This window comes from Lipophrys pholis, assembly GCF_963383615.2.
Source record: "Lipophrys pholis genome assembly, chromosome: 15".
Lineage (NCBI taxonomy): Eukaryota > Metazoa > Chordata > Actinopteri > Blenniiformes > Blenniidae > Lipophrys > Lipophrys pholis.
The window spans coordinates 9,672,663-9,698,492 of NC_137642.1; the positions used below are offsets into that span (position 1 = coordinate 9,672,663).

Below are 25,830 nucleotides of genomic sequence, written 5' to 3' on the forward strand. Positions count from 1 at the left end.
TCTGATCCGTGTCTCTTCTTTTACCAACAAACCTTTCAAGTAAACCATGAACGTTCTAGCGTAACACCCCCCACCCCACCCTCTCCCACGTCCTAAAATGATCTGACTGAGACTGAGTCGACAGGATGCAGTGATTTATGTATTTATGGAGCAAATGATTTCAGTAATTTCTTGATTGTGGGAGCAGATCATAGTAACGCCTACATAATCCTCAATACAAAATATAATCCTCAAAAGGCAACAATTACAAAAAGAAACTACACCAGACACTCGGTGGAAGACACAAGATGCAAAGTGCAATTTAAAATATCAGCAACTGCTCGTTATTGCTTAAAAATATATATTCTTAGACGAGGATGCCCCCTGAGGGGGGTGGGGGGGTGGGACTGCAAGCGTCTGGCGAAGCAAAGTAAACATTATACACCCACATGTGGAAAAAGAAAGATGTCGTGTGTCACAAAAACACCGACCAGCCGCTGAATCCTAACCTCTACTGAAGCTTTAAAGACACTGATGCATTGCATGGCTGCTTTTATTTACTCAAACTGACTTAATCTACAAATGAAAATGACAAGAAACGGCTTCTTTTGCGATTTGCATTGGTACAGTTAATGACCTACAAAAAAAAAAGAAAAAGTTGAGCTGAAATGAAAAGCGACCTGCTCCAGTAGTTTTGTCCGACCCTTTAGGCGCTGCCGACGTGGCGGCGATGACGACGACGGCTGACCACCTTATCGCCAGCTGCAGAGGGGAAAACGACAGTGTGACTCGGTTGGAATGATGAATTTCTCAGTGCCGGGATCTGACGTTTGTCACCTGTATCCCTCCTCTGCCTGTGTGGAATCTGGACCGTGTACGATCCCGGCAGTCCGGGTAAACCTGGGGGTCCGGCATCGCCTGTAATCGCACAGAAACACTTCAGCTTTGTTTTCTTCCATTAAAACTCTGGGAGACATACAGCACACTTGGAATAAGTTCAGAGTACCCTTCTCTCCTCTGGGTCCTGGGTACCCTCTTTCTCCCTGTGGTCCGGAGGTCCCGGGACGACCGGGAATGGTGCCGTGGACTGAGCAGCAGAGAGACGGAACCAACAGTTAATCGAGAGGAAGAAACTCTTTCCAGTCAGAATAGTTTTGCAAAAGCTGAAGCATTAAATCTCTCACCTCTGAAGAAGTCCACGAGGTCGGCGGTGATGTTGCCGTATGACGCGAAGACGCGGCTGTGACCGGGCACTCCGGGTGGGCCGGGTGGACCGGGGGGGCCCTGAATGGCTCGTACGTTGGACCTCGAAGAGCTGTCACCCACGTAGTCGTGCAGCAGACCTTGTCCTGCACGAGGACGTTCAGAAAACAGTATCATGTCAAAGGAATGAGAGAATCGGTAGTCATTGGACAGTGTTGGTAATTTGACGCCAGCCTCATTGCCCACGAACAGCAGAAATTGTCAATAACGTCATCATTTCTTTCCTACTCACTCTTGATGTAGTCTGTGACTTGCAAGGCGACGTTGGAGTAGTCCAGCGAGTTGGCGTCGATTCCACTGCGCGAGGAGCCGTAGCGAGAGTCACCCTGAGCGTAGCTCTGGCTCTGGGTGTAGCTCTGGATCGCACCTGGTTCCCCTTGGTCTCCCTTCGGGCCCCTCGGACCGGGAGGACCCGGAGGTCCGATGATGGTTCGACGAACGCTGTCGCCTGAAACACAGAGGCGATCGATCGATCAGGAGTCCTGCCGTTGTGGAGATTCTGCGGTTTGGTCGGTGGTCGGGTGTCGGGGGAGCTTACTGGTCAGATATTGCTCCAGCTCAGCGCGGAAACTCTCACGAGGGAAGTTTCCACTGTAGGAAACTGTTCCAGAGTAACTGCCTGGTGGACCCTGCGGGCCTTGAGGACCAGGAGGACCAGGGAGACCTCGGGAGAACCCAGAACCTGAGAGCGAGCGGAGCACATTTGAGCAACTTCATTCATTCCTGTGTGGAACGACTAAAACCTATTAGCGTTTTATTGTGACTCACTCTGCAGGTAACGCTGGATGTCCTCCATACTGTAACCACGACCCCCTGACCCGTACACGGTGGAGGTGGAAAGTCCCGGTGGCCCCTGAGGACCAGGAGGACCCGGCTGGCCCGGGGTACCCGGAGGACCGGGAGGACCTTGTTGCACAGCCGCATTTATCCATGAGCGGAAGTCTGAATCTGAGTGGATGAAGATACGTGGAAGATGATGACGACAGAGGAAGACATTTTTTTATTTTTATTTTTTTTTACTGGCGACACAGGGTGAGTTTAGCATGCTTCTCATCTTACTTCTCATCAGAGCAGAGTAATCGATGGTAGCAGTAGCAAAGCCAGACCCGCCTGAGCCACCAGGTCCTGGAGGACCAGGAGGACCCCGTGGTCCCTGAGGCCCTCTGGCGATTCCTCTCTCTGAAGGGAGAAGAAGTGACGTGAGTCTAGGACCAGCCTCCAAGGCGGCTTGCTCTCCGAGCCGGCGCTACGCTCACCGTTCATGATGTTGAAGACGTAAGTGGAGATCTCCTCCACCGTGTAACTGCCCGAGTAGCCCGAAAGTCCTCCTGATGCCCCCGGTGTTCCCGGTGGTCCTTGTGGCCCGGGTGGTCCAGCCAAATACCTCCTCACATCGTCTCCTGCACAGATGGCGGCAAAGCAACAGTCAGTCTCTGAAGGACCCTCCTGAGAATGACGGTAAACGACACGTCTTGTACTCACTCTGAAGCATCGCGATGAGGCTGCCCACTGAGAAGGATCCTCCAGAAGTCGGTCCAGGAGGACCAGGTGGTCCTGGAGGTCCCTGTACACCTAAACTGAGACTTGAGCCAGAACCTGAAGAGAGAAATCACAGTTCTATTAGATCCAGTCTACTACAAAAAGCACATTGATACAAATGTCCGTAATCCTAAATCCTCACGCTGAATGTAAGCAATGATCCGAGTCGAGATGTCGTCGATGGAGCCTGTGAAGCCTCCGGGAATCCCTGGAGGCCCAGGTGGACCCGGGAGTCCTCGAAGACCACCGCTCGTGGCTCGTCCTGCAGACAAACCAAGGTAGAACATTAATACTCTGACAGCGGCAGACGAGTGACTGAACTTTAGCCAGAGCTCCTACCAATGTATTCAGTGATGTACTGCCGCATTTCAGAGGAGGAGGACAAGGAGCCCGGCTGGCCTGGAGGCCCAGGAGGACCCGGGGGACCCTGAGGTCCTGGTCCACCAGAGTAACTCGAGACTGAGACAACAAATAGCGTCGATCAGCATCAAAGCTGCTTCTTATACATTATTCATCTCTTCGATATGAGATGTAAACCGAGGCCTCACCTCTTTCAGAGCTTCCTGGTCGTCCCGGAGTTCCTGGTTCACCTGAGGCACCAAAGACAGGTTATAATGTCAGGGGTTGCTCAAAAAGACGCTCGTTATCATGCGTGGCATCGTTTCGTCAAACACAGGCATAAGTGAGACTCTTACCTTGGTATCCTCTCGGTCCAGGAGAGCCTGAATTAATATAGAAACAGTTAGTGGGGAGCTGACAAACCTAAACCAAAGAGTAGTAAAGCAGGTAGAGCTGATCACCTGCTGATCCTGCAGGCCCAGCAGGCCCAACAGGCCCGGGTGGTCCTGGTGGTCCAGGATAATGGGATCCTACAAGAAGAACAATAGGAGCATCAGAGAGTTTGATTACATGTGAAAACCAAAGCAGGACGACTCAGTAGTTCAGGTTTAGATCGTACCAGAGCCGGATGAAAAGCCCGCGTCTCCCCTGTCTCCTTTGGGTCCCGGTCTGCCGTAACCTGAAACGCCAGCGAGACGATTAAATGATCCTCGACATCATCGTGAGTCAAAAACACAGCAGCAACGTAATAATGTATGAAGATGAAGATCAGAGCGGGTGAAACCCCACGAAGAACTTTAAAAACTCCTCATGATTTGCAAAAAAGACCCGCAACCACATGGTGTCGTCTGATGGTCCCAAACCCCAAATCACCTGTTGGTCCTGGAGGTCCAGGTGGTCCTGGAGGTCCTTGTCTTGAATCCCCTAAAAGAGAACAGATTTACCAGAGTGAGTGACGCCAGCAGAAAGAAAAAGTCTCAAACAAAACCGACAAACTCATCAAATAAGGAGGCGATGAAACGTAAAGGTGTGCTGGTTTGTGTACCTGGGCGTCCCGGTGCTCCCGGTGGGCCGGGCGGACCAGGCAGCAACGTGACTCCAGATCCCCCGGAGGTCCCAAACTGACCTGAGGTAGAAATGACCATGAAGCATTAAGCTCGTCTCCCTTTGACTTCACATGTGTAAATGGAATCTACTGACTCTGTGTCCTGGTGGAGGAAACGGTCTCGCTGGTCCTCACTGACACTCCCGCTTCTCCCTGCTCTCCCCTGTAGCCTCGGTCACCCTTAGAACCTTTTGAACACACAACAACCACTATCAGGTGACCGTCTCTCGAGGTGAACATGAAAGCACATTTAAAAGTGAGAGAACGACGACATACCAGGTTGGCCAGGCAGACCAGCAGGGCCAATCGGACCTGACGGGGGGGGGAGTCATTGAGGTCAGATTCAGATCATTACATCTGTTTTATGTTAAATACCAAAGACTTTTTCCAGACCTGATAATCCTGGAGGTCCTGCGGGTCCAGGGGGTCCGGCCGGTCCGGGTGGTCCGGGGATCCCCACAGCGGTGGAGCCAGCTGGAAAACAAAGGTGAAGGTTCAGAGGTCCAACTCATCCGCATGGCGATCGTTAAAAGACGTTATGTGATGGTTTCATACCTGCATTGATGATTCTTCCGGCCTGACCAGGTTCACCTGAAACCAGTGGAGGTTTGACTTTTATTAAGTGCTACTTCAAAAGGGTTATAAAATGATTTAGGATTATCAGGAAGAAATGAAGTATTTCATTCTGATTGTCACAAACCATACAGAGTAATGGCTTCTCAAAATATTATCTTAATGCAGTTTTTCCTTCTAATAATCCCGTTCAAACTGTGAAACCCTATTATAGTTTAGATTTATAGATTCACACCCAAACTGTAAATGCAATTTAATTGTGCAGTTTCTTAATAACAAATATTCTAAAAGAATTTAAAATAATGATGTTATTTTATCGATGTCTATACATATATTCAGTATATGATACTGAAGTTAGCCAATTAATCAGCTAATCCCAGCATGTCAGGTCATCTAATCAATACTCAAACCTATTAGGAAAATAGCAAAAAAAAACAAAATAAGACTTTTAAAATGACCGACTGACTCCATTAAACTGATAAATTCCAGAGTTGGACAGAAGACGCCATACTGAGTCACTACTGCCATCTAACGCACAAATGTGGAATTGCATAATTTTAACTGACACGGCTTGTTTCTTAGTAAAATGATCAGATTTGGACTTTATTTCTATTTCAGTTTTTCACAACACTGAAATGTCATAGTCTGGAAGAAGAAAGCATCGTACCTTTGGCACCAGGCCTCCCTGGATTTCCTGCAATCCCTAAAAGTAAGAAGTCAATACACCATCAGAACGTGACACAATAAAAGATATTATGATTGAAAGTTACTCATTTTAACATGTATTCTTTTTTTTATATCATGGTTTGAATCATACCTGGTGGTCCTTGAAGCCCAGGAGTTCCTACACATGAAAACATATTATGAATACATAATATGCATATAATGATAATATGCATATACATAATCAAATGACAACTTGAAGGTAAAAATCAGGCTTCGTAGGAGAAACATTACCTGGAATCCCAGCGTCTCCAGGAGGCCCAATTGGACCTCGGAGTCCAGGAGGTCCAGCAGCACCGGAGTCACCTGAGAGGCCACAAATTAAATCATCATCTGATGTGTCCAGAAATGTCCATTTCCAGCTCGAGTTTGTGATTCAGCTTGACCAAAAACGTATGAATTCTCTTATTATACTCAATCGATTAAATATCATCTGCTAGTGTTTGGAATTATTTAATCACCTCTTGATCCCTTAAGTCCATCATTTCCAGAAAGTCCTGATGGCAAAAGAGGGAAAATACATTATGTTCATTAAAAACATTTCCTAAAATCCTATAATGCAAAATTTATGTTATCAAAAATATATATCAATAACTTCATTGTTAGATTAACTGAATAACTGCAAAGTATTTTTCACAGTCATACTTATCATCAGTCATACGAGAGCTAGGAAAGTTGTTATTACTCCATCAGTATTCATATAATCTATTCTTTTAAGGCCGGTGACTCACCCATTGATCCTTTCTGTCCGGCTGAACCCGGCACACCAGGTAACCCGGCTTCACCTGACAGGAGGCACAACTGGATTAATAACCTGCATTAAAAGCTCATGTGACTTTTACAAATGCAGTCGAAAAGCCGTGCTGACCTTGCAGACCTCTGAGACCTCGGTCACCAGTGTCACCTAAGATGCACAAATGAATTTGAAAAAAAACAACATACAGTTAAAACGGTTCACTGACTCCAGGTGTTGGTAGAAACCTCAAAAGAGTCCGAACAAACCTTTACGTCCAGGTATTCCGTCACGTCCATGATCACCTGCAGGGCGACAGGAGTGTTGGTGAGACGACCCGATATTGAAATGAAATAAATGAACACATAAATAATGGGTGAACGTAGCCCACCTTTAAGTCCAGGCGGCCCGGCCTCGCCACGGAAACCTTGAGCACCTAAGAAGCGGTCACAAAAGATCTAAATGAAAACACAGCTCACAGTTTGTGCTTGAAAAAAAAATTAATAAATAAAAAAAATATATATATATATATATTCATGTGTATTATTCAACATGAAGAATTTGCTTGAATGAGACAAACTAACCTGGTGGTCCAGAGGCACCAACTCCCGATTCACCTGCAGCAAAAAAACACACACAATAATAAAAATAATTAGCCATCACAATAGAACTGGAAAAATATCATATTAAGATTAACTAATAAATTAGACAGAAACCAGCTTAACATGTCGAATAAACACTGCGTCTTTACACTTTAAAATGTTCGTTAAGGCATCAAATTATTTTGTTGTGCAGAAGATAAATGTGTTTGATTATCTTTACTGTCTTTGGGTGTTGTGTATAAGACGTGTTTACAAACTAATGACCGAAGTGAATCTCTGCAGCAGTTAAATACGAGCTTTATTTCGTGTATTGAAGATGGTAAATTAGAGTAATTTGTTGGTTTTTTTTGTCTGTTTTTCACTAAGACCTGTGGGATATCAATCAACTCTGTGCTGCCACCTGGTGGTCTTTTTTTAGTTATGCACCACGAGGATGTGAATATTCCCAAGTTTATTTCCATGATAAAGAAGTAGGGGTGTGTATTTTTCTTTTATCATTTTGTCAAACAAACTTGAAATAGTGTGAGGCAGTTCACAACAAGAAGGAAAAAAAAAACTGAGTGAAAACACAACAGAAAAGATATATATAGTCTGCGTGACGAGTTCACAATAAAAAATAAGCGATGGGTTTTGGGTTGAAGGGTTTGGCTACTCATCAAGATTTATGTTCTCACCTTTAGGTCCGGGGCTGCCGACAGATCCAGGAAGACCAGTATCTCCGGGAGCACCTGAACATGACAAACACAAGACATCAAGCAAACTGTTTCCGAGGGGTCGTTTTCGCATTTTGATTTGTTTCAAACGCTGCGTTGATGCTGCGAGTCTGAGCCGAAAATCTGTCACCCTTCGTTCCAAATCCTGGAAGTCCTGGCTCGCCTCTGGGACCGGTGGGACCCTCGCGACCCCTCAGACCTTGTTGCCCCTCCAATCCGTGATCGCCTGTTTTAGATGTTTTACATACTCAAGTTACTCGAAAACCCATCTGAGCAGGTGAATGTTTTGAGGTGAGACACTGGCCATACCTGTGTTTCCTTTCTGTCCTTTGGGCCCCTCGGGACCACTGTGTCCAATCGCACCAGGAGGACCTGCGAAAAAAAGCTTCACAGTTAGAGGAACCAGGCCACACAGCTGAGACATGAAGAGAAGTCTGTGGTCTTAATCCTCACCTGGAGGTCCTGGGTAACCAGCATCACCTTGAAAACATGAAGGGGATGTTTTGATTATGAAGAAGATGATAATAGATGATACTAATGTTTACCACAATAAGGTCAATGATTCTGAACTTCACCTTTAGCTCCAAATTGTGCTCTCTCAGACTGCACGGTCGATGTCACCAGAGCTAGAGATTGAAAACAACAGTTTAGTGTGTGTGTGTGTGTGTGTGTGTGTGTGTGTGTGTGTGTGTGTGTGTGTGTGTGTGTGTGTGTGTGTGTGTGTGTGTGTACACACTACCTCTGAATGTCTGTGACTGCATTTCAGACCTCAACATGTTCTGCATGGCCATTTGGAGATAAGCTGCATCTATATATCCTCCTCCGCTCGAGCCCGTCCCGACGAAGGTGCCGCTGCTTCCGGCCCTGCTTCCGCCGCTGCTCCCTACGCTGCTTCCGGCCCTGCTTCCGCCGCTGCTCCCTACGCTGCTTCCGCTGCCGCCAGAACCAGCAGTGACACCGATTCGTGTGCTGGTCCCTCCGCTGTCGCTTGCGTCTCCACCACCCACATGCAGTGTGTTCTCAACGCCACCCGTTTCACCGGCGCCGGTAGAGCCGCCGTTCAGGTAGATGCCATTCTTCGTACCGGAGAATCGACTGGTTCTGGCAGATGCAACGGAGGACTCGGCTTCCAGAGCCGCCACACGATTCTTCAGCTTCCTCACGTCCTCAGCTGGGAAACACCGAAACACAAGTTAGGATTTAGATGCTGAAACTGACAAGATTATTTTAGCTGCAACTATTAATCCGAAAAACTGTCTGTGAACCTCGGTGCTTCATCAAAGTGTGTTAGTTTAATCCTCAAGTCAGTGTCAGTTATTATATTTTACATAAAGCAGTAATGTGATACATTTGCTCACTAAAGAAGGATTAAATTACCCAGATTACACTGGAACAAACAAAAGTATAAACCGTGTGTGTACATGTTTGAACGAGGAGTTCATGGAAATTACTGCACGATAGTATGAAGTGAAAAATCCAACAATTTATCTTAAAATTACAGAAGATTTTAAGGGGAAAAAAAAGAAATATTGTTAACAGTAAACCCAGAAAATCATGAGACTCTAGAACATGTATTTAAATGTAACCTCAATATTAATAAAATGATCCCCAATGCCTGCTTGCTTTTCTCAAAGTAAAAAAAAACACTAAAAGATTATAGATGAGGTGTTAAACTTGTTTGTTGTCCATGTGTGTTGAAAGTAAAATCAACTCTTTCCAACTCCTCCAGTGTGACAATCACTATTTTAAAAAAAAAATTTATAAATAAAAGGAGGATAGGTTTTATTGATAGTAAAACCTGCATTCTGTCAGTTGAACGACGCACTGCCTGTTGTCTGTCTGTTGTCTCGCTGATTGTTACAAGAGCAGAGCGTTCCTAACATCTGGGCATTGAACTGGAAACCCCGCCTTCACTGCTGCAGACCTTTTTTAGTCTTGTTTTGAAGCGTGGGGCCGCTCTGCAGGTCATTTCAACTCGCCTTTTACCACAACTAAAGGAGCACGACCGATTGAAATGATTCGAAAAGTATAAAAGCGGCCGCTTTGTGTCTCTTTGTGTTTCAGCTTCCACGTGGTTCAACAGACATTTATTACTTTTATTGAACGAAAAGTTTAATATCAACGCAAGCTGATATTAATAGATATATGTTGTTGGTAACGCAGCTATCAGCTGAAAAAACACGTGAATGTTTAGTCAGTAAATATCCCCCACATCCTCGCAGCTTCCCTGTGGTTCACCGTCTGAAAACATCAGGACCCACACACTCACAAACCTGCTCATAAAACATAGGTACTTTTTTTTCTGTGCTTATTTATGGCTTTATAAAGTGATATGTGTATTGCTTTTACAGCACAAATAAATTCTGATCCTGTCTTAAATGTCACACAAAGACGTTTAATACAAACCACAGCCAGCTGAACTGTGTGAACTTTCTCTCCTTACTGATAAAGCAAAATGATATACTCATTATGTCCTCCAGGCTCATATTCGGCTATAAATAGACTTTGTACAGACTGCTTGAAGTTTTTGTTTTTCCTCCACCCTCTTATCATCACACCTTGACTAAGATAAATCCACATCGCCGGCTTTTCCTGCTTGCGGGCAAAACCAGCCGAGTCTGATCTCACCCAGTAACAATTTCCAAAGCTTGCTCTGTGGACAATGAATGCCAGATTTTATGAGAGCGGGGGAGTAACCCAGAGATCAGATTTCCAGGGAGAAGAGTGCGTTCACTGTCTCACACTGCTGTGAAATAACACTCACTTGCTTTTTAATGGGTTCGAAAACAAGCTCGGGCTGAGCAGATGTACTTGTCTCACAGCTCTTTTTAAGATTTGCCCATATCAGTGTGGCGCTTCAGGTGCAGTCGGTCTCACCCAGCGCGATGAGGCCGAACAGGAGTCCGAGCAGGAGCAGGGAGAGGAGCAGCAGCCCCAGCAGCCACTTCCACCAGGAGCAACAGGAGTCCGAGCAGCAACACAGTCCTCCGCCTCCGAACGGGCCGCTGTCTTTGTGAATCTCTGAAAACATCCAGATGCAATCAGATCCTCCTCTTTTTAACAGGAAATCATTAAAAAAAACAAAAACATTCTGTTATTATCAGCATCTGTGAATCTTACAGTTTTTCTCAATTTTTCCTAGAAAAAGTACCAGAAAATTAAACCTCAAGCAGAGAAATTTAAAAGAAAAAGAAAGTTTTGGGAGGGATTCTTATAGAGAAAGTAAAATCAAGACTGTGCAGTTTTTAATAAAAAGTACAAAAACAAAACACACAAATAAGAAATGAACTACCTGCATAGGTGGCTTTGTCTTTCATTATAACACCCGGTCCAGACCCGTCTGTAAAAAGAAAGACGTGGACGTCACTGATGTACTCGTATATTCACAGTCATCATGAGGACGCCTCTGAGGGATGCTCACATTGATAGTTGCCCATCTCTGACTTCAGCGGAACCGTCTCGGTGTAGCTCGAAATCAGCTTCTCCTTCTTGATCGAGTCTCCCGAAAGCGACCCTGGAGGAGCAATATTAAACACAAATAGTACTTTAAACTGGTGGTTCTCAAGCTTCTGCACGACTCTGGACCCCCTCAACGGATCTCTGATTTGAAATAGAGTCAAGATAATGCCGGTTGATGCAGATTATTTAGTGTTTTTTAATAGTTTTCATTGACATCTCGGACCCTCCCTTTTGAGCCCACAGACCTCAGGGTGGAAATCCCTGCTTTTAAATAGTTACAGTTACACAGCTTCAATAGAAAATAAAGGAAAGTATTTTGAAGTCACGCTGACGTCAATGAATAAAAAAGAAAAGAAAAAGAAAGCAGGTTCCAAGAAGAAATATTGAAACAGTTGTATTGAGAGTTGTGGGTGGTGATCAATTTTCATCTGTTGGTGACAATGCTGAAAACAATCAATACACGTCTTTATAATAAGTGTATGAAAAACCACCAGAAGCCTCATTGCCTCACCTCCTCCGCCTCCGCCTCCGCCTCCAAACTGGGCGCCGCTGCTGCTGGTGAACTGCTTCCCGCTGTCTTTGGCCAGAATGAGCATTTCCGTTTCTTGGCCCTTCTTGGCTGAAACGTTCTCCTTATCACACGGGGAGAACTTGTAGTCTCTCTTGAAGGAATCTACAGACTGAGTCCTCGTGGCTGAAATCAAACGTCAAGTCAGTGGTGATTCAGGTCGACTCTTCAAGAAAGAACGTTTGGATTTGAAAGATTCACCTGTGGAGACACCGGTGTGGACGACCCCGCCACCGTTTGACATGTTCTTCTGGACGCCATATCCTGCATTGAGAAACAAAACAAAGCTCTTGAATGGAGTTCTTATGTGAAAGCATTTGATGGTGTGACGGCGACGACGCGACTCGCCGTACCCGAGAGGTTGGCGCTGACGTTGGCTCCGCTGGTGGTGAGCACGCTGCCAGTTGTGGGCGCCAGATTATTCTGGAAGCCATAAACTGGAAACAGACACCAGCAAACAACACATGATGGAATTGAGGATGTGCACAATGAAAACTCAAAAAAAAAAAAAAAAACAGGATGAAAAGAAAAAGAGGGAACTAAAAAGGTGAATGAAACATGAACATATAAAATGAGGAATAAAACAAAGAGTTAGTGCAAAGTTGGCCTTATCTTGCTGATCGTGAGGTTCAAATACACAAGAATAATAAGGGCAATTAAAACAAGGAAATAATCCCAGAATGGAGAAATTTTGTATTTTGTTTGCTTTTTTGTTTGGTGTCCATTGTACCGAGTATTTCAAGAGTCAATAAAACTGTTGATAAAGATATATTTTCATTGGTTCACGTGATAATGACAAGACAATAAGTTGTACAGATTCAATAGCATTAAATAACTCTGAATTCACTGACGTGTATGTAAGACTATATTTGGCTTTTAATTTCAGAGAAGCCCTCATATGACAGGTGTTTTTGGGTCTTTTTGTGTGTTGTTTACAATTTCTACATGTGTTTTCTTTAAGTAATATGTTTTATTAAAGGTACATGTGTTGGGTTAATGAAGGATTCTTGTTGTAAACTGCCAGTACATTCATGTGTGTGTGTGTTCCACCGTCTGAACTCAGTGATATATTCCATGTATGTTTGGTCTCACCTGACAGAGAGGACGGTGAGGTGGGGGTGAGCGGCAGGGTGCCCCCGGACATGTTGTTGGTGCCCACTTGGGTGGCTTGGTACGTGTAGGTGTTGGTGTTGCCGTTGCCGGCCAGCGCGGTGGTGGAGCCGGCGGGCAGCGTGGTGGTGGACCAGGAGAAGGTTGGAAGCGTGGAGTCCAGCATGTCGTACCCGCCCGATCGCACGGTGGTCGTCTCATAGTGGGTCGATTTCACACCCGTGTCATACTGCCCCGATTTAACGCCAAGATCGTACTGTCCTGACTTCAGGCCCGTGTCATACTGGCTGGATTTGACACCAGAATCATAATGGCCTGATTTCACCGTGACATCATACTGGCCAGATTTCACGCCAGTATCCAGCTGCCTGCTGGTCAGAGCCGTGTCATACAGGCCTGATAGATCAATGGTGTTGAAGCCCCCCGATCTCACACCAGAACCATACGCAGATGAAGCTTCTGTAAAAGAAAAACAAAAAAAACAAAAAAAAGCATTATGTGTGTTTCTTGAATGTTATTTAGATTGACATTTCTGAGGGATTAATTATTGTGGAAGATTAACTAAAAGTAAGCATCTGTTTATGTGAATATCAACGTGAATATATATGAATACTACTACAGTATTCTGCTGTTTTCTTTGTCTCGGAGGCTGTAAAAACATGCCTGATTGTTCATTTTGTAACAAGATTCTGATATTTAGTGTCATTTTAGATCTTTTTCTACTTTCTGAAATAATTGCTAAGTTTAAAAAAAAAAAAAAAAAAAAGATTCACACCTTGCTATCATTTATTCTGTGGAGGATACCAGATGTCTGTTATTCATAACAATGAATGCCTTAATACTTTAAGAACCAACACACAGGTTCCATCTGCGTTTTCTTGATAATGAGCTGAGGTCATTTTGCGCTGCAGATTGTGGGAATATTGTGTCTGACATTCTCAGAATAGCGTTGCCCTCTCCTCAAGTTCCTGAAAGTTCCTCTATTATTAACCCGCCTCTGTTTAAAGAACTTCAGACACCCAGATGCTCAGCGGCAGCAGCTATACATGAAGAGGTCGCCTCAAATCATCGGGGGGCCAGACAGACTATCCGTAGTATGTAGTCCTGGTAATGGTATACCTGACTGAGAGGCCACCGAGACCGTCCTGGTCTCGGCTTTTTTAGGGACGGGCAGAGTGGTGGAGGAGCGAGTGGGGCTGACACTGTTGGAGCGTCCCTTCAGCAGCTTCTTCACATCGTCCAGCTCCGTCCCTGCAGTCACCACAACAATACCCAGTCAATATTAAGACAGCAGTGAAAGTGAAACACAGACTTTACACAATCCATTTTCAGAGGAATCAATGAAAATTACTTTTGAAAAAAAAAATAGTGTCCACGGAAAGCCAGATTTAACACATGTACTGCTTAAAAATGCCTTTTTAGGCATTTTAATTCATAATTACTAACTTAATTTAATGTTCAAGAAAACAAACAAGAAGAGACAGTCAATGCGTCCATTACTAGTCAGTCAGATGAATGTATCTATGCTTAGTCTATTGTTTAGTCAGTTGATATCACGAACAAAATTGATACAATTCATAACGACGCCTATTTAATACATCAACATGGCAATTTAAATGTTATTAGCTTGACTGTATGACAAAAGATCCGAAAGGTAATATGGGAATAACTGAAATCTGCTGAGTTAATTAGCTTTAGAAAAGTTTTTGGGGGTTTTGTTCTGTTTGTTACTGATGAGTTTTACCTCAGTCAATAAATAAATAAACAAATACATACATACACACACACACACACACACACACACAAACACACACATACACACATACACACATACACACATACATACATACATACATACATACATACATACATACATACATACATACATACATACATACATACATACATACATACATACATACATACATACATACATACATACACACACACACACATAAACATTTCAATATTCATGAGAAAGGAATTAAATCACACAATGTCACAATCTGCTAATTTAACAGCCTAAACTATAATAAAGTCAGATTCTGGCTCATTATATCTGTCAAACAGGTCTTTCTCTGTCTCTCTTTCAGATGTGTTTTTGTCCTGCGTTCTCCTCTATGGTGCCCCCACAGGGTCCATCCTGTTCCTGATATTATTCACTATAATCATGCTACCCCTATTGCATATTCTGTGCAACTATAGCATGGATTTCCATGGCTATGCAGATGACATGAGGCTGTATGTCCCACTGAAGCCTGATAAAACAGACAATCGTTGATGCTGAGGTTGTACAGTCCTGTTTTATTCAACTGAGGCTTCAAAGGATCATTTCACAGTCTTGCTGAGTTTGAAAAGGTAGTTCGTGCTTTCATATCCTCCGGATTAGACCACTGCAATTCCCTTTACTCCGGTATCCGTAAACATACAAAGATCTTTTAACTCCTTATGAGCTTGTTCGAGATCCTCTGGTTGTTTCGTTTTAGTGATCAAGCTTTTTGTTCTGTTGTGGGACTCACTAACCGAGAATCTCAGTCTGGCAAAGTCGGTTTCCTCTTTTAAATCTTTTCTTAAAAGTTATCATATGGCTTTTATTTATCAATAGACTTTGGTATTCATGGCATTTTAATCCGTGTTTTATAGGTTTCCTCGGATTATTTTTTTTGTTGTTGTTTTAAAGTCTTTTTGTTCTTTGCTGTTGTTTTTATTGTAATGAACTTTATAACCATCGTTTATCTTAATCTCTACGATTTATGTTATTGAATGTGAACATCTTAAATTGAATTATGTGTAGATTTACTTTGATAGTGTTTCTTCTATGGTTCTCTCAGCCATATATCTTTTTATTTGTCTTTTTTTTAATCACACTAGGGGAAGGATGGGCGGTTGGTGTAGGACAGTAGGACAGGACATTGCAGGACAGAATGTCTGTGGGAAAAGGGCATCTGTTTTTGACACGTGAAGCATCATGTGGTACATTATATTGTATGACAAGTGCTCTTCAATAAAGGTTGATTGATTGCTAAACTGCACAGTGTTTAACTTTTGCATAAGTACAAAACTATATAGATATAGATATAAATGTATCTGATAAATAGTTGAAAAGTTGTTAAAAAAGTAGAATAAAGAGGAAAGTAATGACAAAGATCTAACTTTTCTTTTCTTTTCTTCGGCCCTGATAAACAATACAGCATGGTAATCGGACACCCGGCTGAGGGCATTTAAGGTTTCTCTTTGAAAAAAAAAAAGTAAAAAATGTGCATTGTATAACAGCAGTGAAAGACTTTAATCAGTAGGGGGAGTTTTGAGCATCTGCCCTCCTCTGGATTTCCTCTGTTTTGCTCCAAAGCTGCAAAACAGTGACTCATGTGTGCCACTGCTGCCGCCACAGAATTCTGCTCCCTAACTTCTTCCCCACATGGCTGCAATGCCAACAAACGCATTGTTTAATCCTCACGCGCAGCCCCCGCCGCCCCCACCCACCCACCCGTCTTCTTTTTGCTGATGTGAATCTTCTGTTAGGGGAACTGACTGCACATGTGTTCATAATCGAAATTTCGCGGACATAAATAAACCTGGATGTGAGAAGTGGAATGTGAATTCGTGAGGAACACAGAGAGCCAAGTCATCTGACAGCAAGAACTGACACCAGGCAGTTAAAAAAACCTTCCACTACCCACGTGTGGCTCTTCCAGTGAACACAATTCAAAAGTGGGAAAAAGTAATAAAAATTCGGTGAATTTATGAGCGATTGCATAACTAGTGGTCTTACATCTGCAGGCAGTCGGGGAGGCACTTTGTAATCTGGCTCTGATCTCGCTCTCTGGAAAAAAAAAATCACAAGACACAAGAGACACAGGAATCCTGATTTAATAAAAAGAAAAAGGCCAAACATGAGGAGAATTCACAGTCAGATGATGCAGGAATTGTGAAGCAAGTCGGGGGAGAAAGTATTAATGAATACCTCTGCTTTCGCTCCTCCCTCTTGTGGCACCGGAGCCTGAGAGGAAAGCAGAGAAAAAGGGGAAAAGGAAGACATAAATACACAAGGACATGAAGCCGCCGTGCAAAGAGGAAAGTGTCACCCTGCTCAGCTGTCACTCTCACTTACAATAGTTTCCGTAATCTTTGCGTGTGAATTCGGGAGAAGAGTTTGGGCTGGAGCTTCCTGCAGGACAACATTGGAGCAAAGCACATGTATAAACAGCGCCGCGAGTTGTGCCAGTTCCCTTCACATTTTTTATTTTTATTTTTTTTTAAATGTCTGGCACGGCTCAAACCAACTGTGCTTATCATATTAATAGGGCCGCACCGTCATAGCCTCCCGAGCGACTGGATACGAAGATCTTCCTCTCCCGGAAACCTGGCGACAGGCCCCCCGATGAGCTGGCAGTCGGCACTCTCCTGGCGCCACCAGACGAGCTGCTCCTGACCTTTGACACCGAGCTCACCATGTAACTCCCACCACCTCCTCCTCCTCCTCCTCCTCCTCCCCCTCCTCCTGCTATTCCTCCCGCGCGTCCTCCTCCTCCTCCTCCTCCTCCTCCTCCTCCTCCTCCACGCACTCCACCTCCACTGCCATACCCTTCTCCATCCAGGAAGCTCCCCCCTCCCTCGCCTCCACCTGAGGAGTCTCCTCCAAGGTAGATCCCCGACGAGGAGCTGTAGCTTCCAGGGTTCAGCCCCACTGAGGCTGCAGGGAAGAGACCAGCAAGTTATTTTAGAACCTCTGAAACCAAATCGTCTCCGGGATTATGTCACATGAAAGTGATCTCAAAAACAGTAAACGAAAAACTTTTACTCAGTGCATCCATGTTTCCTGCTTTATACGTTGACTGGGAAATCATTTCAGATGGCAATAACAGTGAATAGCAGTGTGACGCATATTGTCAATCCCATATTGTGGATGTAATATTCACTTGTATACATGACATCTGATATCAAATACTATCTTCATTAGGTATCTTACAATGGGTTATATATGATTTTATGTTACAGATTAGTATCCCTATATTGTACTGTTTTATATTGTTTACATATATGATCATGATTTGGTACTGGTTTGCTTGCTCTCTCCCCTTCACTGCCTCAAGAGCTGGAACTTCACTAATGTGGAACTAATGAGGAAACCGTGCAATTTAATCGAATCTAAATATGTTTGATTTGCACAACATACTTATATGTTGTAGTCACTTACTGACCCACAGTTTGAACAGTTCTTGGTGGAAATGGTCACACTTTGAGACCACTGTGTTTATTTAATATGTTTTATTATCAAAAATGTAATTATTTGGAGATGAAAAGTAACAATAAACACAAATGTGAGCACAGATATGTTTTCATTGGCGTATAACCACCTGAAACTCATATGGATGTTTTGGATCTTATAAATCTATGTTGTACATCTACAAGGGGAGTACGTAAGTCCTCCTAACATATTTTATAGCGTTAATCATTTTAAACAGACCCTTGGAAATTATATATTCTCATCATTTCTCTTGGACTTTTCATATTTTGTCTCATTTTGCATGTGTGTTGCATTTTGAGCTGCAAATATGGCTTACAGTACATACATCCATGTAGCCAAAGTTCTCCTGTTTAATTTGACATGATTACACTATTAGTGCTACGTTTTATATTTGTTGCTTCCGCCTCCCAGTCAGGAGTTATCATTTTTTTTAAGGATCTCAAGGCTGTAGAGGCAACTAAACGCCAGAAAAGGCATTAGTCCTTCAAGAGAATTTGTTTTTTGGTTACTGAAATCAGGCTGTGTAATGATTTCTTTTATTTCTAAACTTCACACACAAGGCAAAAGATCGAAATTGAATCCAAACAGATGAAACTTTTTAACTTTAACTTATTCCACATACTTACTTGTTATATAATCTGTAGGAATAAAGAAGAAGGAAGTACAAAAAGTCCCCTTTTCTCTTAGCTTTCAGAATATGTCTTCATGAAAGTCTGGACCATGTGAGTCATTCTCTTTAAGGACGACTGGTCAGATTACAAAAAGTCAACGACCTTGGTTACTCCTAATTCTTACAAAACAGATTGTTTATGTGTTTCTTAATGCTACTTGTGTCTGTTGTTCTCTGTCAAGTCTACTTGGAATTGCTTTTGCAGGCACGTTTTGCGAAAAACTGTTAAAAGCTGCTAACATTTGCTTTTCCCATCTGTTTCAGTTATTTCCTGATTTTATTTGTAGTTATTGAAAAAAAAAGAAAAACATGTGGGTGATGGTAAATTAAGTATAGTTTTGTAGTCAATTTTACTGCAACCAATATAAAGAATAAAAAAAAAAATGTTATGGGGGAAGTGTGGGAGGAAAAACTGCACCTCATTGAAATAAAAGTACTTCATGTTTGTATTAAAGATCAGGTCCTTTATCACCTGAGGAGTGAAAAGCCTAAAAGACGCGACTCTCTCAAGGTGATGATTAGAGAGTGTGATAACTCAAAGTTCTCTGTGTGTCTTTGGGCTCTTCTTCTTATAAAAGTTCCTTACTAATGCAGGGATTCAACATGTTTTGGAGTATTTGCATTGTACTTCTGCGTTCGAGTTGCAGCCCCCCCCCCCCCCCCCCCCCAAAAAAAAAACATGTACCGATGCACAAAAACTGATTTCTGACTTCCAAATAACAGCTAAGAATATCACATTTCAAAACTCTGTCCTCAGACAGACGCACAACTTCCTAAAATTCTGGCGGAGGAGCGGAAAAGCTGCGCTCACATGAAGAGAAGTAGGTAGTTCCACTGCTGTTCTGGGTTAAGACATTCTTCTCCAAGCCCAGCCCTCCAGCACTGCTGGACATATTCCTGTGATTTGATCCGCCGGTTCCCTCTAGCAACGAGAAGACACACGGCAAAACACAGAGAAGCTGTTACTCATCGGGTACCACCATTGGTCGGCTATAATTACTGCGTTATCCTCCCGGTTTACAGACAATGATTGAGGCGAGCATGACTGGCAAGGAGGAGACTCACTCGGTGGGAGAGAAGCCAGTCTGGTGGTGGAGCTGAAAGTTTCAGTCACGACTGATGAGGAGAAAGATGATTAGTATTTCTGGGTACGCTGCACTCAAGTTCATTCACGCATCAACCTGTGTTATTACAACAAGCTTCCACTTATCTAATCCGCCCCCATCCAGACTAGACTGATATTCAACATGTCCAGATTTGAGTTTACTTCATGGAGTCAGCGTCTCCTTTGTGGAAGGGATTATCTGCTTTCACGTCTTGTTTGACTATAGCAAAATGAATAAATGACTAATGTTTTGTGTCTCGGTTAAATATAAACATCAGGAACTGTGTGTGGGTTGCCCAATGTGTATAAAGTATGTGTCTCAATCTGATCACTTTGGATTATAGTCAAAAGGAATTTGTACCTTCAAATAAACAAATACAATTTGTATTTGTCTTCCACTTTATATATGACACATTGGTAAACTATCACTAAATACACCATTTATGACTCAACACACCTAATAAAGGCAATAAGAATGAGTGTATAAAATAAACGATCTGCTTCCAAACAGGTATATCTAACGAGTCTGTCTTTTCTGGGGGATATCACACTTAATTCTAAATTGCATAAACTTCCTGTACTAGATTTTCCAGAGGTTTTAGAAGAATCCAGAGAATCCAGAGAAATACTTCAAGAGGCTGTCATCACAAGTGAATGATTTCTAAATAAAAATGCACATATTCACATATTTATCACGCGCTCACTCTTTATGTTCAATTTACTCTTTCTTCTAGTTAGTTTCTTCCCTTTCTGCTCACGTGGAGTTTGTGTACATGACAGGTTTATATCATTATTACTAATGACATGCTTCTACCACTCGAAGGCCCTTTGCTTTCCAGCTGCAGCCTTTCATGTTTTACTGGCTTCAGCTTCAGCTTCTTCTTTTTTTTTTCTCATATTCATGCTGCCTGTTCTCTTGTGTCCTCTTCTTCTTCTTCCTCCTCCTCCTCAAGCCAAAATACTTAACCTATCACACTTTCACCGCAGTTAGTTCACTGACTTAAAAAGAAAACAACATCCTTCAGAGTGTCAGTTTTTTAAGACTTTCTTTACTCGTCTGCTTGAAAAGTGCAACATAAATAAAGTCCACTTCTTTTGTAGGGGACAAATAAAACACGAGGACAGAGCGGTGGATTACATGTTTCTCTTAGTCAGCGTCAAACATATAATCAGCCGCTGCACTGTTCTCCGTCCTGTGTCGTGAGCCGTTAAAGCAAAGATGAGCTGTGCTTTTGCGTTCAGCTGTGCCTATATGAGGAAAACCCCCGAGGATGACTTACACCATGAGAAAGGGAAAGTGAGACAGTGAAGGCATGCCATTAGTGATAATAAACCCCCAGAAAAGACAGACAAAACCATCACCGAGGTAAAGTCTCCAGAGGAACCTATTTAAAGCTGTGCTGGCAAAGTGAGTCTTTAAATACTCAACACCAATCTGTCATTAAAGCTCGCCAGTGAAGAAAATCAGAATTTGGCTGCTGTCGCCACGTTCAAGTCCGTGGCAAAGAGACATCAAGTGTGTCTGCTGAGATCTTTTGAGTGGCTCTGTGTGGATAAAGGTCAATTCACCGGAGATAAAACCTCAAACTGTCTGCAAATGTAAACAAGTGGGAAAAACTAAGTTGGTGTTTTCAACACGTCTTTACTGAATAGTTGCGTGCAATCGAAGAAGAGCTCGTCCTCATACTGGAAACAGCAGCAGCGGTCGATTGTTGACGGGTTTCAAAATGATGGACATTTACCTTTACTGTGACCTCTGGTGGCCGTACAGGTTATGAAAAGTAAAGCTAAGACATGTTTTTTAACGGAGCAGAGAGAAGTGGGATCGCCAGTGCAGGAAGGTTGGACAAGATTCAAACCAAAAACCAAGAGACGGCTGATGCAGGTGAAACAATATAGTTAACAACTGAATTTATGATGTGCAAGAAACCCAGTCTTTTCCTTAACATGACATATTTAACTTCCAACACTTACGCAATTATGCATCTTAGAAAATGAGCATTTCATAAGCCTAAATAAGTTGTTTCTTAGGTTTTAGTAGTCACCATATGAATATATTTTCCTTAAGGCACAATATGTTGTAAATCCTATTATAATCATTTAAAATATGCCCTGTCTATTTGTCTAATCAACAGGATTTCAAGAAACAAAGATCATAAGATTTCTAAGACCTCAATGTGAGGCAATACAACTAATTATCCTCGAGTTGCCCCTCCTTGTGATTCCACTTTGTACCAATAGATGGTGTGGCGAGCCGCCAGTTTCATCCAAAATTCCACCCTGTCGCGTATCGGTCAGACAAAATAGAGCAAAAGTCTTTGAGCAGGACTGAGGACCGTTTGGAAAGAGTGACTCAGTGCTGCACAAAAGAGGAATCACGTAAAGCTTACAAACTGTAACTTTAACTTTAAGTAAACCTTTTCAAAAACCGAAGCCAGAAGTTCTCGGTGCTGAAACCTGACCAACCGTTTCTGCACTAACCATGTGTTTGTGATTGTAACACGACGACAAAGGATCCCGCACGGCTGTCGCTGGTACGCACAAACAGTCACATGGTGGATTTTGTCATTTAGAGGACACGGTTTTACAGATAAGTTGTTTTTGGAAGCGATAATCAACCTCTTGTGTCTCTGCGGTATGAGGACGGCTTGCCAAAACGTTAGGAACAAAGTCAGAAATCTCACCCTTTTCCTCTGAGAAGTCCATGAGCCTTGTTAACTCGTCCATCCCATCTTATCTGGTGACACAATGATAAAATATTGACCACAGTCATTCATAGTCAGGGATGTTTATCTCTCAATTATGGTCAAATGGGGATTTTAGCAAACATTTTATGGGAGATGGGTAATAAGATATGGAAAGAATTATTTGGGTTAAAGTTCAGACCCCTTGTTTACTTCATTACTTAAAATTGAATCCCTCTGAAGACAGGAAAAAAAATGTCCTCACGTCAGTCTCGTGGTCATTTCTTTTTATATAAAACCACGACTGAATGCTTTAATGGGAAACAGTTTTCTGTTTGGACAGCCTGCATCTGACGGTCCGACTCGGCAACAGACCCCAGGCCAATCACGCAAACACAACACACACACATTCAAGGAGCTTTCCAGACACGGTTGGTTCTCATGTGAAGGGTGGATGCCTCAGAGAAAAAAAGAAAAAGAAAACCTCCAGATTGGTCTATAGTCTTCAGCAGACTTTGTATTTACTTTTTATGCCTTTCAAGGCCAAACTAACAAAAGAACAAAAGATGGGCAGTGGATCATTGCACGGTTCTGAAAGACCATCCTCTCGCCACACCCTGCCACCAGAGGACATTTACATTAACCTGTGCATGTGCTTCTCCTGCAGCATGCTCACATTAAACCTCACATTAAGAGACAAAGCAAGTCGGCCATATCACAATTTCTATAAGGTCAAGTGTGCCAAGCTCAAATTATTTCACTTCTTTACTTTAGGATGCTTTGGAAAACAATACTTCCCAGTACATTCCTTCCTTCTTAACATCTCATTAGAGGTATAAAACTTTTATTTGCACGTTAAAGCCTGTAACTGATCTGAACACCAAACATTGAAGGCTGATGTCAGAAAGAAAAAAAAAAAAAAACAACCCTTGAAGCTCGTGCAAGGCCACTGTAGTATATTTAGACGGGTGTAAATAGCGCAGCAAAAGTGGATGTAAAACTATCCTGAGATGACTATACCAGAAAAATGATCTCAAATCCTCCCCCACGCACTTTACAAGCCCACCGATGAGACTTGTAGGAATATAAGTGGACTTAAAGAAATTCCAAAATAAAGGAGAAGCTTGACAGCCCATCACCAAAATCCAAGAGCGCAGCAGTTAGTGCAGAGATGCAGCAGCCAGATGGGAATAAACTTCCAGCACATCCAGCATAAACAACTTTTTTTTTTTTTTAAAGGAAAGAAAAAATGAAGTCTCCAGGTGATCCCAGTATAGTGTGTGTTGTTAAAAAAAAAAAAAAAAATCCATACCTTCAGCCAACAGTGAGACAGAGAGTCCTCTCAGGATGATCCAAGTTATAAAAAGTGAGGCTGACGCTCCGTGCGGGGATGTTCTTAAAGTCCCTGCGTCCTTTTGTGCGTATTCACCCAACTTCAGCAGACAAGTCCAAACAGAGAGGTCCGGGCACCGCTCCCGGCCGCGCCCATCAGCGCCTTCGCAAAGCTTGGCAGGCAGGTGTAGCAGACGGCACGAAACGCTGGATTTGAAGAAAGAAAACAGCGCCCGAGGGATCCAATTAAGTCGTCGGCCTGCGGACGCAGATAGTCGAGAGCGCAAAAGGAAAAGTGATGCGCTCCTGCTGCCCGCCGCCTCCACTCGCTGCTCTCAGCCACCACTTCTTCCAAAAAAGAAAAAAGAAAAAAGAAAAAAAAAAACAGTTGCAGGGAGGAGGTGGTAAAAGGAGTGTTTAAGGAGGTGGGATTTCTTCCTCTTTTCTCTGCTCCTTTCTTTCTTTCTTTCCTACAGGGGGTTGCAACCATTTCAGGCTCTGTTGATCTATTGTGCGCAGCAGTCCATTCTCCCGCAGCTGGAATACATCTGGAGCGCACATTGACATTAAAAAAAAACTGTAAACTATGAGTCCAGTTCCCAACCAACTGTTTTTTTTTTGTGTTTTTTTTATCTCAACATGATTTGTATTTAAAGGTGAAAGTTATAGGAAAGTCTCAATTTTCTTGTTTAAGTAACTTTGACTCTAATCTGACAATTCAGTCCAGAAATGTTGGTTTCGCAGCTCTCTGAGGATTCTGTAAGTTTATTTTAAAGGTAAAAGGAAAGGCTGAAAAACACTTGTGAAAAAATATTCGAAGATGTAAACTTATAAATGTGAGTTTCACAGCGGAAAAAAACGCAAGAAAAGCAACAAGGAAGTCCCAATCTTCTTTTCTGATTCTATTCTGAAGTTTTAAACCTTCAATTTGGGCTTCAAAGCCACTAACCAACAGCATTTTCCGACAAGTACAGTCTGAATACACTGTAATCTGGTAATTTATTCTATAAACGTTGGCTTTACTCACAACTAACTGTGTATATTTAAAAACCAAAAACTCTTCTTTTAATGTGACTTTTGAATCAAATAATGAATTACTCAACTGACTTCTACGACAGCCACTACGGAAGAGTTGCTTCTAATATCCTTCATCTATAATCCATCCACCCATCCATCCATCCATCAATCCATCTATCAAGTTGATCTACAAACATTGGCTTTAGCCATAAACAAACTATATTTGCAATATACCCTGTGTATATTTGAAGACAAAACAGTATTTCCCAAAATGCAACGTTTACTTTAAAGAAAAAAAAAGTCAGAAAGTCTCAATAAACTTGTGAAAATATACTTTAATCTGAAGCTTTCCTCTGAAATTTAAGCTTAATGGCCATTAGTCAACAGTAGTTTTAACATATAAGATGCATTTAAAGTCCCAATCATCTTGTGATTGGAACTTGGACCGTAATCTCAAATTTGATTGAGTATTGTCCAATACGCATAGTTAATTTTAAACATAAACAACAATGGGAAACTCTCAGAATAGTTGTGAAAGTATGCTCATTCACATTATCATTCTCAATCTTAGAAGTAGATTTAAAAAGATTTAATTCATAAACTTTATCCAAACATCACAGCCACTAATAGTATTTCCCAACAAACAAAATTGATGTTGAAGGAAATCCAGGTCTATTTATAGTATTAGGTTTGACTGTAATCTGCATGAATAAAAGCTTCACAGACATTAGCAACAGAATTTTCCGACAGGCACAGTTTATTTTAAAAGAACAGGGAAAAAAAAACAAAAAACAGGAAGGTTTCAACACAGCTGCACTGTATGAAGTGGAGAGCACATTTGGCTCATACTGTTTAGTTTTCATGTTCTCCCTGTGCGTGTGGGTTTTCTCCAGAAAGTAATTTTTTTTTCCCCACACAGTCCAAAAATATGCATTTGAGGCCAACTGGTTTCTCTAAATTGTCCGTATGTAGAAATGTGGTTGTGTGTTTGCCTGTGTTTGCCCTGGCGACCTGTCCAGCCTGCACCCTGCCTTCACTCACAGTCATTTAAGCTGTGCACATGATGGG

At 42.5% G+C, this 25,830-nt stretch overlaps 1 protein-coding gene across 2 annotated transcripts; it reads right to left on the bottom strand.

Moving 5' to 3' along the window:
- Positions 1-117: 117 nt before the first annotated feature.
- Positions 118-24,260, bottom strand: col17a1b (collagen, type XVII, alpha 1b). Of its 2 annotated transcripts, XM_080481227.1 has the most exons (53): positions 23,726-24,260; positions 22,414-22,466; positions 19,690-19,740; positions 19,436-19,546; positions 17,019-17,399; positions 16,818-16,874; positions 16,671-16,706; positions 16,479-16,529; positions 13,826-13,957; positions 12,689-13,165; positions 11,950-12,033; positions 11,798-11,860; positions 11,540-11,722; positions 10,991-11,083; positions 10,862-10,909; positions 10,447-10,590; positions 8,309-8,740; positions 8,145-8,195; positions 8,023-8,049; positions 7,879-7,941; positions 7,700-7,795; positions 7,531-7,584; positions 6,839-6,871; positions 6,646-6,690; positions 6,524-6,559; positions 6,390-6,425; positions 6,253-6,306; positions 5,983-6,018; positions 5,756-5,827; positions 5,616-5,642; positions 5,466-5,501; positions 4,781-4,816; positions 4,619-4,699; positions 4,502-4,537; positions 4,321-4,413; positions 4,166-4,246; positions 3,994-4,044; positions 3,740-3,799; positions 3,582-3,650; positions 3,477-3,503; positions 3,330-3,371; positions 3,121-3,240; positions 2,924-3,043; positions 2,725-2,838; positions 2,499-2,642; positions 2,302-2,421; positions 2,011-2,190; positions 1,781-1,924; positions 1,475-1,690; positions 1,164-1,328; positions 986-1,066; positions 817-897; positions 118-741 (listed from the first exon to the last, which is right to left on the bottom strand). In XM_080481227.1, exons 2-53 carry the CDS (start codon positions 22,454-22,456, stop codon positions 686-688), a joined length of 5,169 nt encoding a protein of 1,722 aa, XP_080337353.1. In that variant the 5' UTR covers positions 22,457-22,466; positions 23,726-24,260; the 3' UTR covers positions 118-685. The 2 variants fall into 2 exon arrangements, with proteins under 2 accessions (XP_080337353.1, XP_080337354.1); XM_080481228.1 differs by lacking the exon at positions 22,414-22,466 and having other exon boundaries at positions 23,726-23,830.
- Between the last annotated feature and the right edge of the window lie 1,570 nt (positions 24,261-25,830).

Coding starts and splice junctions, on each gene's coding strand:
- col17a1b (XM_080481227.1), bottom strand. CDS start 22,456: ATGGACGAGTTAACAAGGCTCATGGACTTCTCAGAGGAAAAGG. Junction 16,530..16,670: donor AGGGAGGAGCGAAAGCAGAG/GTATTCATTAAT, acceptor TTTTTTTTCCAG/AGAGCGAGATCAGAGCCAGA. Junction 7,942..8,022: donor TGGTTACCCAGGACCTCCAG/GTGAGGATTAAG, acceptor TTTTTTTCGCAG/GTCCTCCTGGTGCGATTGGA.